Here is a 17,959-nt window from a genome sequence, read left to right as displayed (position 1 = left end):
TGTATTGAGTATCTATCAATGAAAAGAAATAGGTGAAAAGCGATTCCAGACAAAGTCGTAGGATCAAGTTTGTTAGAAGGAGAGTTAATTTTCCATTGAAAATTTATAGTTTCTCTGTATATTTATCTTACAGAACGAATCCAGATTATTTCCATATTATTTTCTGTAAATTAAAAGTAAATTGATTCCGCACTAATACAAAATGATGACACTAATTAAGAAAATGATCTCTTCTTACACCAAAACGAACACCCCCCTTTGAAACAGAGCTGCAATAATATAATCAACGATTTTCTCTAAATTGGACTAACGCATTTGAAATTTCAAAGTTCCAAAATAATGGCTGCATATGTATAAAAAACAATACAAAACTTTTTTGTTATCTTGGTATGGAAAATACCGCGATTTCCCATGGTGTAGGGTGGTTCTCATCCCCAAATTAAATAAACGATATCAAAAAATATTCTATTGAACGTTATGTTTCCTATGAATATAAAAAATCAATTCGAAATGTGAAGTAAATGATAAATTCTTCCAACAAAGACAAAGGTATATAAGAAGGGGCTGCACAGTCATTTCTCATATTGCAGGATGGTCCTTATCTCCAAGTTAAATAACATTTAGAAAGGATTCTATGGAACTTTATCTCTTGAATATCAAAAATTAGAACGAAATGTAAACACTCAATTTTTGGAACAGAGACAAAGGCCATCCAAGAAGGGGCTGCACGGTCAATTTTATGAGCCGAGAGTTAATATAATAATAATAATATAAAAACGAATGGTAATTGATTACAGAAAGTTAAATGAAAAAACTATTTCTGATAGATACCCAGTTCCGAACATTACCGACATACGCAAAATTTGTAAGAACACAGCAGTTCCAAGAAATTGAAGAAAAGAAAAACGAAGAAATCGAATTAGAAGAAAGAAGAAAAGAAGATATGAAAAATACCTCCGTCATTTTTTATTCTTAGTGATGGAGGAGTTACATGGAGAAAATTCTAGAAGGTTATATTAAATAAAACGTAATAGCATTAAATATCGTAAATACTTTGTCAGCAATAATTTTATTATATATATATATATATATATATATATATATATATATATATATATATATATATATATATATATATATATATATGAAAAATTGTAAACAGCTTTTAATGTACTATAGTTAGTTCGCTTAAGATATTAATTGTAATTATTCAATAATATAAAATTAATTGTAATTTTAAATAAATTTTTGACAACATATTTTTGGCAAACGAAAATATAATTGCCCCCACATTATTTTATTTCTGAAAATATTTGTATCAATAATGATATACGGGGCTATTCTCAACTATTTGTATTTTACAATATGATATAATAAAAATACCAATCATTTATATGTTTCCTAGCAGTTTTAAAAAAAATTCCGCTCTTACAAACACATTTTTTTGTAAAAACTTGGAAAGTAAATCATATATATATATATATATATATATATATATATATATATATATATATATATATATATATATATATATATATATATATATAAGGGTAAGCCATTAGTATTTGAAATTTTTAAGAAAATCATTTTCGTAACTATTTAAACATCAATCATGGCTTAAATCTAATCTTATCTACACGACGTCTCCAAAATAATCAAGCAAACCAAATAGACGATCTTTAAATAATTATTGAACCATTCTAAAAGGAATTTGATGACTCATCATATCAAATGAATTTCGCCAATTCATGTATAAAACTTTTTTATACCTAGTTATTTATTTTTTTTAGCATAATATAGATGTTGAAAGAGTTACACAGAGTGTACCATATAATAATAGTAGATGTCATCAAAAATCATATTATGAAATTATCTTGAACTATACAGATTGTTGCAACTCCTTTACAAACCAAACATATTATTTTGTTTGATGGGAGCTCCTGTATAGTATACCGGATTGATCACAGTTTTTGAAGAAATGGTAATAATTCCGGCTTACAATTAATTTTAGCAATTTTCATATAAATTTCACGTATAGGGAATACTAAAACGAAGATAAATTACAGTGTGATATATTTTAAGGAAGAAATATAATGAGGACTTCAATTTTGGGTTCACTTTGTGTATAAAATAACAAATAATTATAATTTAATCGACTACGAGGATATCGCATTTTATTAGTCAGCTAGGTAAATTCTTTTTCTTTGACGCACAATAAGTTACAGAGGGTTCTTTTATTTACCTAAGATTATCATATAAATTTGTACACACCTCTCAAAGAACTAAAAAAAAACCTCATTCTCATTTTTATAAAATTATGTTTCGCTCGTTCGAGATAATTTCAAAGAATGGACATAAAAGACATCTAATAAAAAAATGTTTTTGATATGTATTAAAATACTTAATATCAATACCCTAATACTCAACTTTCTAGCAAGATTGGCACACCCTGTATATCAATATTATTTTCTATTGGATACAAAGAGAACTAAGCACTCAAAAATCAATGTTTCCTAATGAAATTAATACTCAAAATTTATAGAATCCAGCTATTCAATAAGAGATGGCACTATTGGGCAATCGACCATCAACCACTATCCGAGGAGTATGTAATTCAATTTTTTAGAGGTTTCAATTTATATTTCAATGATGGTGTACGCATTATTTAATAAAAATATGTTTCTTCATTCTGACACAACTTTGGTCTTAATAAAAAAATAAATTGGTGTGAAAATAACAGACGCCATCTTGCTTTCAGTTTTGTAAATAGGTGACAAAAAGTCAAGAGCCGAGACATACGAAACTAATATTGAAATGAGCTCAGTATGAGCTTCTGTACATAGATGGCGATGCTAGTACTAAACATATATAAACCAAATTTACGTTTTAGAGTTTTTGCAAATAGAATAAGTGACGCAATTTGCTAATTTGTGTCCGGAGTAAATACTTTTGATTTCAAGATAAATTTATGCCTTTCCATTTTGCAAATCCATTCGTGAGTATTTCGTTACTCGGTTAAATAGATACGTAGATGGAAATCACCACAGAAATTTCCATATTTCGATTTTTCGAACTTTTTTTTTATATGGAAAATGCAAAATTTTCAAAAATAAAACGTCAAAAGTTTAGGGGATGGAAGCTGCAAAGCAAACTTTGTTATTCCAAAAGCATAGTACGAATAACCGTCCTAGTTTTCAGATCTGGCATCTTCTGAACATCATTTTTTATAATATAAATTCATTTATTATTGTATACTTTAAAACAAGTGAAAAATTCGTCGCACTCTTGCTCGCCGAAAGGAAATTTCCAAGAAAAATAAAACAAGAGAAACTTCAATAATTCCATTTATTTCATAATTTCATCCCCATTATTTTTTGACAATAAGTACAATATAAACATCATCATCATAGAAAAAGACAAAGATTTTCATTACACACAATTATACAAAAATTAAAACATTTCAATGATAACTAAGAAAATAACTAAGGTTTAATTTCCCATGTATCAACTAACTTCTATAGATATTTCACCCTATTATAAAATAAAAAATACTTGTAAAAAATGCTGTTTTATTTGAAACATTTATTAATATTAAATTTTTCCTTTCCTCCTTATAGATTCTGAGAAAACCATAAATACAGATTTGATAATAGAGAAAAAAGGTAAAAGTTACTATTTTCCGGTTGATAATATCTTTACGATTGCACGAAATTTCTCTGCCTACCTACTGAAATTTGAAATAAAAAAAATTAATTAAAATCTCAACATTGTAGTTGTGATATTTCCAAAAAAAAAGGTGGAGTGAAAAAATGTTTCATCACTAAAATCTATCTCATTTTTATACAAACAATCATTTCCTGTATATTATTATTAATACATGTAGATTAGAAGTATTTGTATTTTCATGTCGAGTTGAAAATTTGAACAAATAGAACATTTCGTCTAAAAAAAATCATATATTTGTTATGTTCAATTACTTTCAGGATATCCTATATACGTAAATAATATTTTTCAGTTTAACCTGCCTCGACACGCTGATCATTGGCACACAAAAACAATCATAAGTTACATACAGGACTGTGACAAAATCTATTACAATGCATAAATTAAATTATATTTTCTTATACAGCTTGGTGGCTTTGAGAAACTCCACGATATTCCTTATTTCCGTCGGGCAGTTAAGTTTCTCCTTGAGGTTGGTTTTCATATCAAACTGTTGATATGCGGTAGAATATTCTCTGCAGTCAGTGAGGATGTGCTCAACAGTCACAGGAACTTGACAAGTTCGGCAGACAGGACGACTTTCTGACGACATCAAATAGCCGTGAGTAAGTTTCGTGTGGTTGATGCGAAGTCTTCTTATTGTCACAGCTTCTCTCCTATTCAAAAAGTTTAGCTGTAAAAGAAGAATTTCTGAAAAATGATTCTCCCATTAGAAATTGTATGTATACATATGTGATTCACCTTGTATATAATTTTTCCATTTTAAATGAATATACTAACTGATCCTGTTTATGATAACATAATAACTTATTTAGAGCTGTTTTAAAAAATTATTTTGGTCCCCTGTATAAATAAAACTGAAAGTTTACTACTACGTATTAAATATAATTAAAAGTATCAGTTTTTGTTTGGAACCTATAATGGTTATATTCTGTATTTTCAAATTCCTTTTATAACAAATCTAATTCTCAAAATGTACAGACTTTACAATACGGAAATACCCACATTTTATAATTTTTTAAATATTTAGAAAAAATCTTAATGAACTTGTTTTAAAACATAACCTAACATAACACAACGTAACCTAACATAATCCAACATAACCTAACATAACCCAACATAACCTTTTTTTTGGTGTGGGTAGAAAATCTTCGAAAGACTTCTGGGAAGGTATCCCAGGTGCGCTGGATTCACCCGTTAACCGGGCGCCTACCAGCTAAAAACCACCCTCTTCTCCACCGACGCATGTGGAACCCTTCTTAACGAACATCGCGTCACATGCACCGGCTTTACTCTATGCCTGTTTCTTTCTTCTTTATCCTATAAACAATACATACGAAAATAAAAGGAGATAACACATAGCATGTAAATAAATAAAATAAAAGAATAAATACCTAATCTAAACTTATCCTACTTTAAAATTTTAAATATAAATAAAACCTATCCTAATCTTTTCTTATTTTAAAATATTTGTATAAATAAAACTCTAAGCATACTGTGTAAATAAAAGATAAAATGAACCTATATGTAATTTAAAAAAAAAGTGTATATATGAAATGGCTGAAATGATGTATAAATAAAATCCTAAGTCTAATATTAAAATTGTATAAATAAAAGTTTAAGAACGGTGTATAGATGAAAATAATTGAAAATTTAAAAACTTGTATAAATAAAATCGATAAAATAAATAAATAAATTAGGACAACACTACATATTAAAAACCCCGTATATTATTCGTCACGTTTTCTTTCTTTTTCTTCTTTAACCCTTATTATTCCCGTAACAATATCTATAACCCGGTCGTGAATCTTTTTTTATCTTATAGTAACGATCATCATACTTCTACATACCAGAGTGCCACTTATTATTACCTTTTTTAATTCATTTTGTTCTTTCCGGTGGACTCGGCACTCCTGCACCACGTGACGTGGGTCCTCCGTCACACCGCAGCTGGGGCATAGGTCGTCTCGTTTTTTTTTTATTCCAAATGTATACTTCCTGATGGACCCATGCCCCGTTAAAAATTGTGTGAAATAGTAATTAGTACTGCGGTGTGCGCACTTGTACCACTCCGTCACGTCTGGTATCAGTGTCCTCGTCTACTCGGCCTTGGCACCCTCTTGCCATTCTCGCTGCCATTTGTCCAAGCTGATTTTTCTTTCCTCGTTCTTTATTTTGTTAATTGTGTTTCTCCCTCTATCAGTTTGGACTCTCTTGTATATTCTGACCCTCTCATCTACTAATATGTGGATCGGTATCGCCCCCGCGATGGTTTTTAGCGCTATTGCGGATACTGTTCTGTACGCGGTACAGACCCGAAGCAGCGGTTTTCGCCGTGTCGACGTGTATTTGCTTCTGTATTTTTTGATTTGCATAACTTCCGCCCATATTGGTGCCCCGTAGAGGAGGATGGAGTGGATTATTTCCAGCAGCACCCTCCTCCTTTGACTAGCGGGGCCCCCTATATTTGGTAATATTTTTTGAAGGGCGGAAGTCCTTTCCTCCGCTTTCATTACCGCTGCTTCCACGTGTTTTGAGAAGGTTAGTCTAGTTAGGTTACGCCTAAGTATTTTACTGTTTTCTGGGAATAAGTTGGCCTCCGAGATCAAATTGAATTTGATCCCAGGATGCTCTAGGTCCTCTTAGCACTATTATTTCCGACTTTACTACTGCTATTTGTAGGTCCATCTGCTCTATCCAGCTTTTCACTCTTAGCATGTTTTCCCTTACTGTTTCTGTGATGCCCCAACATATCGCTTTCCGCTAGTATAGCTAGGTCGTCAGCGTATGCGATCGATCTGGCGCTGCCCTCTAGTTCCAATTGGAGTACCCCGTCAAACAATATATTCCAGAGGGTCGGTCCTAACACCGGCGGTCAGTTGGAGTTGTTGCCTTCTTGATACGCATACTCTCCTTTCCGTTAGGTAGTCCTTTATTATATTGATTAGATATACTGGGGCCTCCATCTCATTTAATTTTTGTACTATGAGACCCCAGTTTGCTGAATTGAAAGCATTTTTTATGTCTATCATTACCAGGACTACCCATAATTTTGTTGAGGCTTTCGCCGCATCGTGCCCCCACTTTACGGCGTCCACTGTTGAGCGACCCTTGCGGAAGCCGTATTGCTGATTCGATAGAGCTGCTCTGCTGTCCAGGAATTTTTCTAGTCTTTTTTTTATTAGGATATCATAGTATTTTCCCAGACAGTCTAACAAGCATACCGGCCTATATGAGGCCGGCGAATCGGGGGGTTTCCCAGGCTTGAGCAATAATACCAAGTTTGCTATTTTTAGTTCCTTGGGAAACTCTTGCCTACACAGTAGTTCGTTAAAGGCGGATGTAATAATTTCAGGCCTCCTTGTGACCAGGGTTTTGATTGCCTCTGGTGGCAGGCCATCAGGGCCGGGGGTTTTACTCTGTTTGATGTCTTCGGCAGTGGCCAGGATCTCTTCCATCGTAAATTTTGGTACAGCCGCGTTGCTTTCCTTGTGAAAATTCTCTTCTCCAGCCGCCGTTCTTCGTTCATATTACATGGGGCGACGACCTTCAGCGCTTTCATTGTTATTTTATACGCGTCGCCCCATATGTCATTTTCCAGTTCTTCACATATGGCCCGCCACTTTTTCCTTTTTTCGTTTTTAATCAACTTGCCCAGGGCTTTTTTCTTCTGTTTGTACGTGTCTTTATAGTTTTCCTCGCCCCCGCTTCTTGTATATCTCTTCAGGGCAATTTAATTCCGAGTTTCGTAGTTGACCTTCCCTACCTCTATGTTTTTTATTAGATCTATTATTTTTTTGTTATTTGTGTTTTTTTATTTTTGTTTTTATTATAGCACCCGATATTAGTTGTTTCGTTTTTAATTTCGAAAGTGATGAACCTGTGGTGGGTAAATATTTGATCATCGAGAACATCCCAATTTACAATTTTCCTGAATGACCCTTCGCTAGCAAGAGTCACATCAATGTGACTCCTACTAGCACCTCTTATAAAGGTTGGTTTTTTATTGTTAATAGCTATTATGTTCAATTGGGCCATCCAGTCGTCCCGGAGGTCCTCCCTCTCGTCGTTGAAAGGAGATCTCCACTGAGACGATTTCGCATTAATGTCCCCAACGATCAAAAAGTTCTTTTTTCCGGTGACGGTATTCATCACTTTTTTAACAAATCTTCTGTATTCTATCATAGAGACATTGGGGGAATATAGCAGGCCACTATCGTGATCTCGCAGACAAGCTCGACCACGACGTAGTCCGCCTCTCTTTGAATGTTCCTCACCCCAATATCCCTATTTCTGAAGAATACCGCCACGTCCTATCTTTTATCTTGTACCCAACCACCCCCGTCAGTCAGTTTTTTATTTAGTTCCGAGACGATGAGTAGGTCCACTTCGAGTTGTGCAGCTTTAGCGTGGGTCAGGTCATGAGATAGTTTGGCACTTCCCACATTAATCTGCAAAACCCTGAAGCCGGTCTTGCTAGAGGCCATTTTTGTTTTAACCTAGAAAACATGTCGATACTTATTACTACTTAATTAATTCACCGGTCGTTATTTACCGAAAACGGCATCCCTATATTTCGGATACGCCATTGTGTCCGTCCAGTGGCCTTTGTCTTCACAAGAGAGGCACCACGCCTCGTTTTGGCACTCTTGTGCCCGGTGCCCCTCCTTTACGCAGCTCATACTTCTGTCCTTTCCTTTACATTGATAGGTGCTGTGGCCGTATTCGAGGCACCTATGTCACCTCAGGGAGGTGAATATCTTCCTTATTGAGCAGTACTGCCAATGTATTTTTACTTTTTGTGCCGCTCTTAGGGCAGCCGCCTTTTCCTCTCTCACAACTAGCGTGGCCGTCTGTCCCTCTCCCTGCCTTCCCTCATTCCTTTTACCTCCACTTCTTTCTTTTCTAGGCCCATCCATTCACAGACCGCCTCCCTTAACTCGACGGGTCCACCTCCATGGCGGTGAAGACCGCCTCTTTCCTCTTCACCGTCATGTCCATCTTCGTAGCTACTCTTTGGTTGATTTCCTCCCTTATTCTCTCGGCTGCCCCTTGGCCTCTTACTTCAACCAGGAGGTCGATTATGTTAGGTTATGTTGGGTTATGTTAGGTTAAGTTAGGTTATGATAGTTTGTTATGTTAGGTTATGTTGGCTTATGTTAGGTTATGTTGGCTTATGTTGGATTGTTATGTTGAGTTATGTTAGGTCAAGTTAGGTTATGTTAGGTTGTTATGTGTTAGGTTTCGTGCCCGGAGAGGTCGGCTCGAGGAGGCAGGAAGTGACGCGAGTTCCCTGGGATGGGGTTTAGTCTATCCGACACGACGTATCCCAATGGCTCATAGGATGTCTCTGAAAGGAGTGGTCGGTCCTGAGTCGCTCAACCTTTTTGTAAGAGGAAACATGACCGACCAACCTTATCGGATAGGTTATGAATAAGGAACAAATGCGTTCCCCAATAATTGCCCGCGGACCAAAAAGACAGAGGAGTAAACCTCGAGAAAAGAATCCGTAATCCTATGCTGTCAAGCTACCGTGGTTATGGGATGTATGGCTTCGCGTAAGTCAGTCTTGAACGGTGCCTCTGGGATTCCTGGCGACCTCTCAGAGTATCCAGCCTTAGCGGGGTAAGGGGGCACTGCCTCGCCGGACCTTTCACACGTTCCAACTTGTGGGAACTATATGGAACCTAAAAATCAAAAACAATTTAAGAAGAAGGAGAAGAGGTGAACGGTGGAAGAGGAAGTCAGAAGGAAGGAGGAATAAGAGGAAGAAAGAAGGAGATTCGAGGAAGAGCTAATGGAAAGACAAAGAAAAACAAGGAAGAAAACAGGAGCGGGGAGATAATCCAATCAACAATAATAGAAGAAGAGGAAACGTCGCCTAAGGAAGAGAGCAAAGAGGAGGAGAGCAGTGAAGGAACATTGTTAAAAAAAATCAGGGGAAAAAAGAGAAAGAGAGGAAAGTGAAATACAGGAGAATGAAACAAAAAAAGAAAAAAAGAGGGAGAAAAAATGACGGGGGGGAAGACGAAATAAAGGAAAAAATCAGAGAAATAAAAAATATGATAGAGGGGGATGCAGAATTAATGAGAAAAATAGAGGAACTGGGGGATTCAATTAGTAATAGTATAATAAATAAGGGAAATGGGAAAAATGTAGGGAATGTATGGAGGAGGAGGAAAAAATTAAGAAAAAGGAAAAAACTAGAAAAATCATAGAGTTAGACAAAGGGGGAATGAAACGTTAGAGAAATAGTAAATGAAGAATGGGAGGAGGAGGTCTTTAAAAGGACAAGGTGGGGAAGGGAAAAGATCGAGGATACACTAAGGGGAAGGGAAAGAAATGTTGTACTAATAGGAAAGAAATTGGGAGGTATAACCGTGGAAACAATAAAACAACGAGAGACAGCGGTTTAACTACATGATAAAGCTAGGGGTGAAGAAGGGGAAGAATTTAAAATAATAAGGGAATTAGTTAAGATGGCAGAACAGAAAGGGGAAAAGAGTATCAAATTAGTCATTGGGGAAGGGGTAGATATAAGAAAAATCAGAAATACACTAGAATTCGTGGGAAGGAGGGAGAAAATAACTGGTAAGTATTAACAAAAGGGGAGGAGATAGTAACGGGTCGAGGTGGCATGGAACGGGACGGAGGGAAGTCGTTGTTGATAAAAACGAGCACACAAAAATATACCGAATTGCTCAAGTCAATAAAGACAAATGTGAATGTGGAGCTCGGAATAGGAATGGAGTCAGTACGTAAAACGCGCAGAGGGGACCTCCTAGTCAAAGTTAAAGGACAGGGGGACGCCGAAAGACTGAAAAACGAGATAAACGAGAAAGTAGGAAACAACATGATAAGCATGACGGTGAAGAGGAGAGAGGCGGTCTTCACCGTAATGGAGGTGGACCCGTCCATCTCCCCTCTTAAACTGAGGGATGCGATAGCTACATGGACGGGTATCAAGGAAATAGATATAGAAATAAGAGGGATGAGGGAAAGCAGAGGGGGTGGACAAACGTCGGCGGCACTTAGGTCAATGGAAAAAATCAAAGTACACTGGCAATATTGTAGTATAAAGGAGAGGTTCACCCCCCTCCGCTGTTACCGATGCCTGGAATTCGGAGGACACAGCACCTACCAATGTAAAGGCAAAGACAGAGGTAGGTGCTGTTTTAACTGTATAAGGAGGAGCACCAGGCGCAGGAGTGCCTGAACGAGGTGTGGTGCCTCTCTTGTGAAGACAAAGGCCACTGGACGGACACAATGGCGTGTCCGAAATATAGGGATGCCGTTTTCGGTAAATAACGACCGGTGAATTAATTAAGTAGTAATAAGTATCGACATGTTTTCTAGGTTAAAACAAAAATGGCCTCTAGCAAGACCGGCTTCAGGGTTTTGCAGATTAATGTGGGAAGTGCCAAACTATCTCATGACCTGACCCACGCTAAAGCTGCACAACTCGAAGTGGACCTACTCATCGTCTCGGAACTAAATAAAAAACTGACTGACGGGGGTGGTTGGGTACAAGATAAAAGATAGGACGTGGCGGTATTCTTCAGAAATAGGGATATTGGGGTGAGGAACATTCAAAGAGAGGCGGACTACGTCGTGGTCGAGCTTGTCTGCGGCCTGTGGCCTGCTATATTCCCCCAATGTCTCTATGATAGAATACAGAAGATTTGTTAAAAAAGTGATGAATACCGTCACCGGAAAAAAGAACTTTTTGATCGTTGGGGACATTAATGCGAAATCGTCTCAGTGGAGATCTCCTTTCAACGACGAGAGGGAGGACCTCCGGGACGACTGGATGGCCCAATTGAACATAATAGCTATTAACAATAAAAAACCAACCTTTATAAGAGGTGCTAGTAGGAGTCACATTGATGTGACTCTTGCTAGCGAAGGGTCATTCAGGAAAATTGTAAATTGGGATGTTCTCGATGATCAAATATTTACCCACCACAGGTTCATCACTTTCGAAATTAAAAACGAAACAACTAATATCGGGTGCTATAATAAAAACAAAAATAAAAAAACACAAATAACAAAAAAATAATAGATCTAATAAAAAACATAGAGGTAGGGAAGGTCAACTACGAAACTCGGAATTAAATTGCCCTGAAGAGATATACAAGAAGCGGGGGCGAGGAAAACTATAAAGACCCGTACAAACAGAAGAAAAAAGCCCTGGGCAAGTTGATTAAAAACGAAAAAAGGAAAAAGTGGCGGGCCATATGTGAAGAACTGGAAAATGACATATGGGGCGACGCGTATAAAATAACAATGAAAGCGCTGAAGGTCGTCGCCCCATGTAACATGAACGAAGAACGGCGGCTGGAGAAGAGAATTTTCACAAGGAAAGCAACGCGGCTGTACCAAAATTTACGATGGAAGAGATCCTGGCCACTGCCGAAGACATCAAACAGGGTAAAACCCCCGGCCCTGATGGCCTGCCACTAGAGGCAATCAAAACCCTGGTCACAAGGAGGCCTGAAATTATTACATCCGCCTTTAACGAACTACTGTGTAGGCAAGAGTTTCCCAAGGAACTAAAAATAGCAAACTTGGTATTATTGCTCAAGCCTGGGAAACCCCCCGATTCGCCGGCCTCATATAGGCCGGTATGCTTGTTAGACTGTCTGGGAAAATACTATGATATCCTAATAAAAAAAAGACTAGAAAAATTCCTGGACAGCAGAGCAGCTCTATCGAATCAGCAATACGGCTTCCGCAAGGGTCGCTCAACAGTGGACGCCGTAAAGTGGGGGCACGATGCGGCGAAAGCCTCAACAAAATTATGGGTAGTCCTGGTAATGATAGACATAAAAAATGCTTTCAATTCAGCAAACTGGGGTCTCATAGTACAAAAATTAAATGAGATGGAGGCCCCAGTATATCTAATCAATATAATAAAGGACTACCTAACGGAAAGGAGAGTATGCGTATCAAGAAGGCAACAACTCCAACTGACCGCCGGTGTTAGGACCGACCCTCTGGAATATATTGTTTGACGGGGTACTCCAATTGGAACTAGAGGGCAGCGCCAGATCGATCGCATACGCTGACGACCTAGCTATACTAGCGGAAAGCGATATGTTGGGGCATCACAGAAACAGTAAGGGAAAACATGCTAAGAGTGAAAAGCTGGATAGAGCAGATGGACCTACAAATAGCAGTAGTAAAGTCGGAAATAATAGTGCTAAGAGGACCTAGAGCATCCTGGGATCAAATTCAATTTGATCTCGGAGGCCAACTTATTCCCAGAAAACAGTAAAATACTTAGGCGTAACCTAACTAGACTAACCTTCTCAAAACACGTGGAAGCAGCGGTAATGAAAGCGGAGGAAAGGACTTCCGCCCTTCAAAAAATATTACCAAATATAGGGGGCCCCGCTAGTCAAAGGAGGAGGGTGCTGCTGGAAATAATCCACTCCATCCTCCTCTACGGGGCACCAATATGGGCGGAAGTTATGCAAATCAAAAAATACAGAAGCAAATACACGTCGACACGGCGAAAACCGCTGCTTCGGGTCTGTACCGCGTACAGAACAGTATCCGCAATAGCGCTAAAAACCATCGCGGGGGCGATACCGATCCACATATTAGTAGATGAGAGGGTCAGAATATACAAGAGAGTCCAAACTGATAGAGGGAGAAACACAATTAACAAAATAAAGAACGAGGAAAGAAAAATCAGCTTGGACAAATGGCAGCGAGAATGGCAAGAGGGTGCCAAGGCCGAGTAGACGAGGACACTGATACCAGACGTGACGGAGTGGTACAAGTGCGCACACCGCAGTACTAATTACTATTTCACACAATTTTTAACGGGGCATGGGTCCATCAGGAAGTATACATTTGGAATAAAAAAAAAACGAGACGACCTATGCCCCAGCTGCGGTGTGACGGAGGACCCACGTCACGTGGTGCAGGAGTGCCGAGTCCACCGGAAAGAACAAAATGAATTAAAAAAGGTAATAATAAGTGGCACTCTGGTATGTAGAAGTATGATGATCGTTACTATAAGATAAAAAAAGATTCACGACCGGGTTATAGATATTGTTACGGGAATAATAAGGGTTAAAGAAGAAAAAGAAAGAAAACGTGACGAATAATATACGGGGTTTTTAATATGTAGTGTTGTCCTAATTTATTTATTTATTTTATCGATTTTATTTATACAAGTTTTTAAATTTTCAATTATTTTCATCTATACACCGTTCTTAAACTTTTATTTATACAATTTTAATATTAGACTTAGGATTTTATTTATACATCATTTCAGCCATTTCATATATACACTTTTTTTTTAAATTACATATAGGTTCATTTTATCTTTTATTTACACAGTATGCTTAGAGTTTTATTTATACAAATATTTTAAAATAAGAAAAGATTAGGATAGGTTTTATTTATATTTAAAATTTTAAAGTAGGATAAGTTTAGATTAGGTATTTATTCTTTTATTTTATTTATGTTGGGTTATGTTAGGTTATGTTGGATTATGTTAGGTTACGTTGTGTTATGTTAGGTTATGTTTTAAAACAAGTTCATTAAGATTTTTTCTAAATATTTAAAAAATTATAAAATGTGGGTATTTCCGTATTGTAAAGTCTGTACATTTTGAGAATTAGATTTGTTATAAAAGGAATTTGAAAATACAGAATATAACCATTATAGGTTCCAAACAAAAACTGATACTTTTAATTATATTTAATACGTAGTAGTAAACTTTCAGTTTTATTTATACAGGGGACCAAAATAATTTTTTAAAACAGCTCTAAATAAGTTATTATGTTATCATAAACAGGATCAGTTAGTATATTCATTTAAAATGGAAAAATTATATACAAGGTGAATCACATATGTATACATACAATTTCTAATGGGAGAATCATTTTTCAGAAATTCTTCTTTTACAGCTAAACTTTTTGAATAGGAGAGAAGCTGTGACAATAAGAAGACTTCGCATCAACCACACGAAACTTACTCACGGCTATTTGATGTCGTCAGAAAGTCGTCCTGTCTGCCGAACTTGTCAAGTTCCTGTGACTGTTGAGCACATCCTCACTGACTGCAGAGAATATTCTACCGCATATCAACAGTTTGATATGAAAACCAACCTCAAGGAGAAACTTAACTGCCCGACGGAAATAAGGAATATCGTGGAGTTTCTCAAAGCCACCAAGCTGTATAAGAAAATATAATTTAATTTATGCATTGTAATAGATTTTGTCACAGTCGTGTATGTAACTTATGATTGTTTTTGTGTGCCTAGATGACTAGATGGACCACCTAAACATAATAAGCCTAAATAATAAAAAACCCACATTCATAAAAGGCGCTAGCATCAGTCACATTGATGTGACTCTTGCTAGTGAGGGGTCATCCAGGAAAATCGTAAATTGGGATGTCCTCGATGATCAAATATTCACCCACCACAGGCTCATCACCTTCGAAATTAAAAACAAAAAAACAAAAACAATATACAAAAATAATAATAAGAATATGAACAAAAAAGAAATAAATGACCAAATTAAATATAGAGATGAAAGAAAGGTGGTGAACTACGAAACTCTTCAGTTAGCGCTAAAAGAAATAAATGAAAAAATTCAAAAAAGAAACATAAAAAAGTAGTGGGTAAATGCCATATTGGTGAAACGATGAGATAGAGAAGCTAAGAGAGGATTGCCTCCTTGCCCAGAGGACATACACAAAAAGCGAGGGTGAGGAAACATACAAAGAATTATACAAGCAGACAAAAAAGCTCTTGGCAAGTTGATAAAAAACAAAAAAAGGAAAAGATGGCGGGTTAAATGTGAAAATCTGGAAAAGGACATATGGGACGACGCATACAAAATAACAATGAAAGCATTGAAGGTGGTCGCCCCATATAACTTGAATGAAGAATAGCGGCTAGAGGCCGCGTCCTTGCTCTTTCCAAAAAAAAGAGAGGGGAGGGTAGCAGCGACGCGGCTCCTCCAAAATTCACGATGGAAGAAATCCTGGCCGCTGCCGAAGACATTAAGCAGGGTAAAGCCCCCGGCCCTGATGGCCTGCCACCAGAGGCAATCAAAACGCTGATCAAAACGAGGCCTGAAACTATTACATCCGTCTTTAACGAACTACAGTGCAGGCAAGAGTTTTCCAAGGAATTAAAGATAGCAAACCTGGTATTATGCATATAGTGGAAAACATATTTAAAAACAAAAAACAAGGGACGCACGTGGACAAATTATATGGTAAAGTTAGGGAAGGGAGAAATTATTATCTTTAAAGTAATAGGTCAAATGGTAAAACTGGAGTTGATAGAAGCCGTCTGCGAGTGGACGAGTCTTAAAAAAAAGAAACTAGAGATAAGAGAGAGTAGAGGGGGGGTAGAGGGCCACCATAGCCGTTAGAGAGGAAAAGGCGGCCACCCTGAGAGCCACAGAAAGAGTGATGAATAGTAGATATCTAATGCGGGTTCAAGAATGGTAATAGGGAAAATATGTGTATACTCGTAACGGTTCGTGACGTCACATAGTCGTGACGTAACGTTTGATATTAATAATTTTTTTTAAATAAAAATTGTCGAGCTGAGGATTGGAACTATCGAAGCTTGTGTTCGTATATACAGCAGTCACCGACCTTATCGATGCCGCCATTAAGACACGACGATAGATTTATATAGAATTGTGTATTTAAGCGAGGCGGAGTGGGTTCCTGAATCATCAGCATTTTTTTTTTATTTTTTTTTCAATATACAGTGTGTACATAAAGTATGTTGCACTGCTGGTTGGATTTTTATCAAACAAACGGTATTGTATAGACTATGTACGATGTCATAAGGACACTACTACTACTACTACATTGTATCTCCGCTGCTATTTGTCGAATTTTCATCGAACAAAGGGCATTGTTTATACAGTATGTATATAAAGAAGATGTAATATGGACGGTAGGATTTTCTTCGACATTTTAATTTACAGTACGTAATACGAGCGAGCGGTAGGAACTCCGCCGGCGACACAGAAAATTTTTTTTTGAGCATGCGCACGACTATTTTCTTTATAATAAATAATTGTAAGAAGAGAAAGAAAGTGTTTGTATTACAATGTCATCAGAAGAAGAAGAATATAGATGCAAATTAGAGGAATTTGGTAGACGTGTTCGAGAATTGAGTAAAGATATCAAATTCTATGAAAATAAGATTGAAGTGATAAGAGGATTGGATTGAATGCGTTTGTTTGAGGAGGAAAAGAGTGTCTTCAAAAATAGAGAACTACCTCAAACACAATATCCACTAAATAGAATAAAACCAACTACAAAATGAATACAACAACACCAACAACGATGGAGCAAGGGAAGAAGGATGACATAAACAATGTGTTTGCTATGACATGTGTAATTTTAACATCAGTATTTAGAATGAAATGCACCTTCGATAGTGAAGCCTTGAATGTCAATGAATGCTACTCTCATTGTAGTTTATTTGTTACTGACGCAGTTTCAGCATACAACCGTTTATTATATGATCGTTTTCATAATTTTCGTTAGTGGGTAATACTCCAATAAACAATCATGTATAATTATACAATATGCTCGAGTATTTTCAGGAAATCCTACACCTACTTCAATTTCCACTTTTATATCGACCGTCAATGCTCTCATTCCCTTCTCATGTTTGGAACAGTCTATTACAAAGAGAGCATGATCTTTGAATGCTTCATAGTCCAATGTCGGATGTACTATGCTCGTATTAGTATAACTTCTATAGAATGACGTGTAATTATAATAGGCAAGATTATATTCGTTCTTTTCAAAATCTATCTTTAATCGTTCGCTGGGCCAGAATTCTCCATTCAAAGCCAATCTTACGTTGTTGGTATTCAAGTGATCAAATTTCGAGATATCGTTTGTCTTCGTGTTGCGTCTATCCTTTTGGAAGCAGACGATAACATATCGAGGTCTCTCGACAGACGAGCTCGTTTTAACTGACCAAATCTCATTTTTAGCATCTTTCGTTAACGTAGGCAATACACAAAGTTCCCATTTTCTAAATGGAATGAATATTGGTCGATCACTTTTCATTTGCTCCATTATGCGTAATTTGATTTCATCGTTAGGATAGACGTGCTTAACTTTCAACGCCATGCTATCTATAACAAACTTTATTGTAGTGTTGGATATCGTACCAGCAACGTTTACTTCATTCACTATTACAGCATCATTATCATGACGAGAACGAATG

The 17,959-nt window shown here is 36.7% G+C and overlaps 2 protein-coding genes across 2 annotated transcripts; one reads left to right on the top strand and one right to left on the bottom strand.

Moving 5' to 3' along the window:
• Window positions 1-5,822: 5,822 nt before the first annotated feature.
• Window positions 5,823-6,236, bottom strand: LOC130451036 (uncharacterized). The gene has a single exon (XM_056789833.1). The coding sequence runs from the start codon at window positions 6,234-6,236 to the stop codon at window positions 5,823-5,825; it is 414 nt and encodes a 137-aa protein (XP_056645811.1).
• A 6,822-nt stretch (window positions 6,237-13,058) lies between these two features.
• On the top strand, window positions 13,059-13,472 carry LOC130451035 (uncharacterized). The gene has a single exon (XM_056789832.1). It carries the CDS (start codon window positions 13,059-13,061, stop codon window positions 13,470-13,472), a length of 414 nt encoding a protein of 137 aa, XP_056645810.1.
• The last annotated feature ends 4,487 nt before the right edge of the window (window positions 13,473-17,959 follow it).

This window comes from Diorhabda sublineata, chromosome X (assembly GCF_026230105.1).
Source record: "Diorhabda sublineata isolate icDioSubl1.1 chromosome X, icDioSubl1.1, whole genome shotgun sequence".
NCBI lineage: Eukaryota > Metazoa > Arthropoda > Insecta > Coleoptera > Chrysomelidae > Diorhabda > Diorhabda sublineata.
The sequence above is the reverse complement of the archived record's forward strand: the minus strand, read 5'-3'. Positions and strand labels throughout refer to the sequence as shown.

Bases quoted from the DNA above. Each gene is read 5' to 3' on its own strand.
- LOC130451036 (XM_056789833.1), bottom strand. From the start codon at position 6,236: ATGAAAGCGGAGGAAAGGACTTCCGCCCTTCAAAAAATATTACCAAAT.
- LOC130451035 (XM_056789832.1), top strand. From the start codon at position 13,059: ATGAAAGCGGAGGAAAGGACTTCCGCCCTTCAAAAAATATTACCAAAT.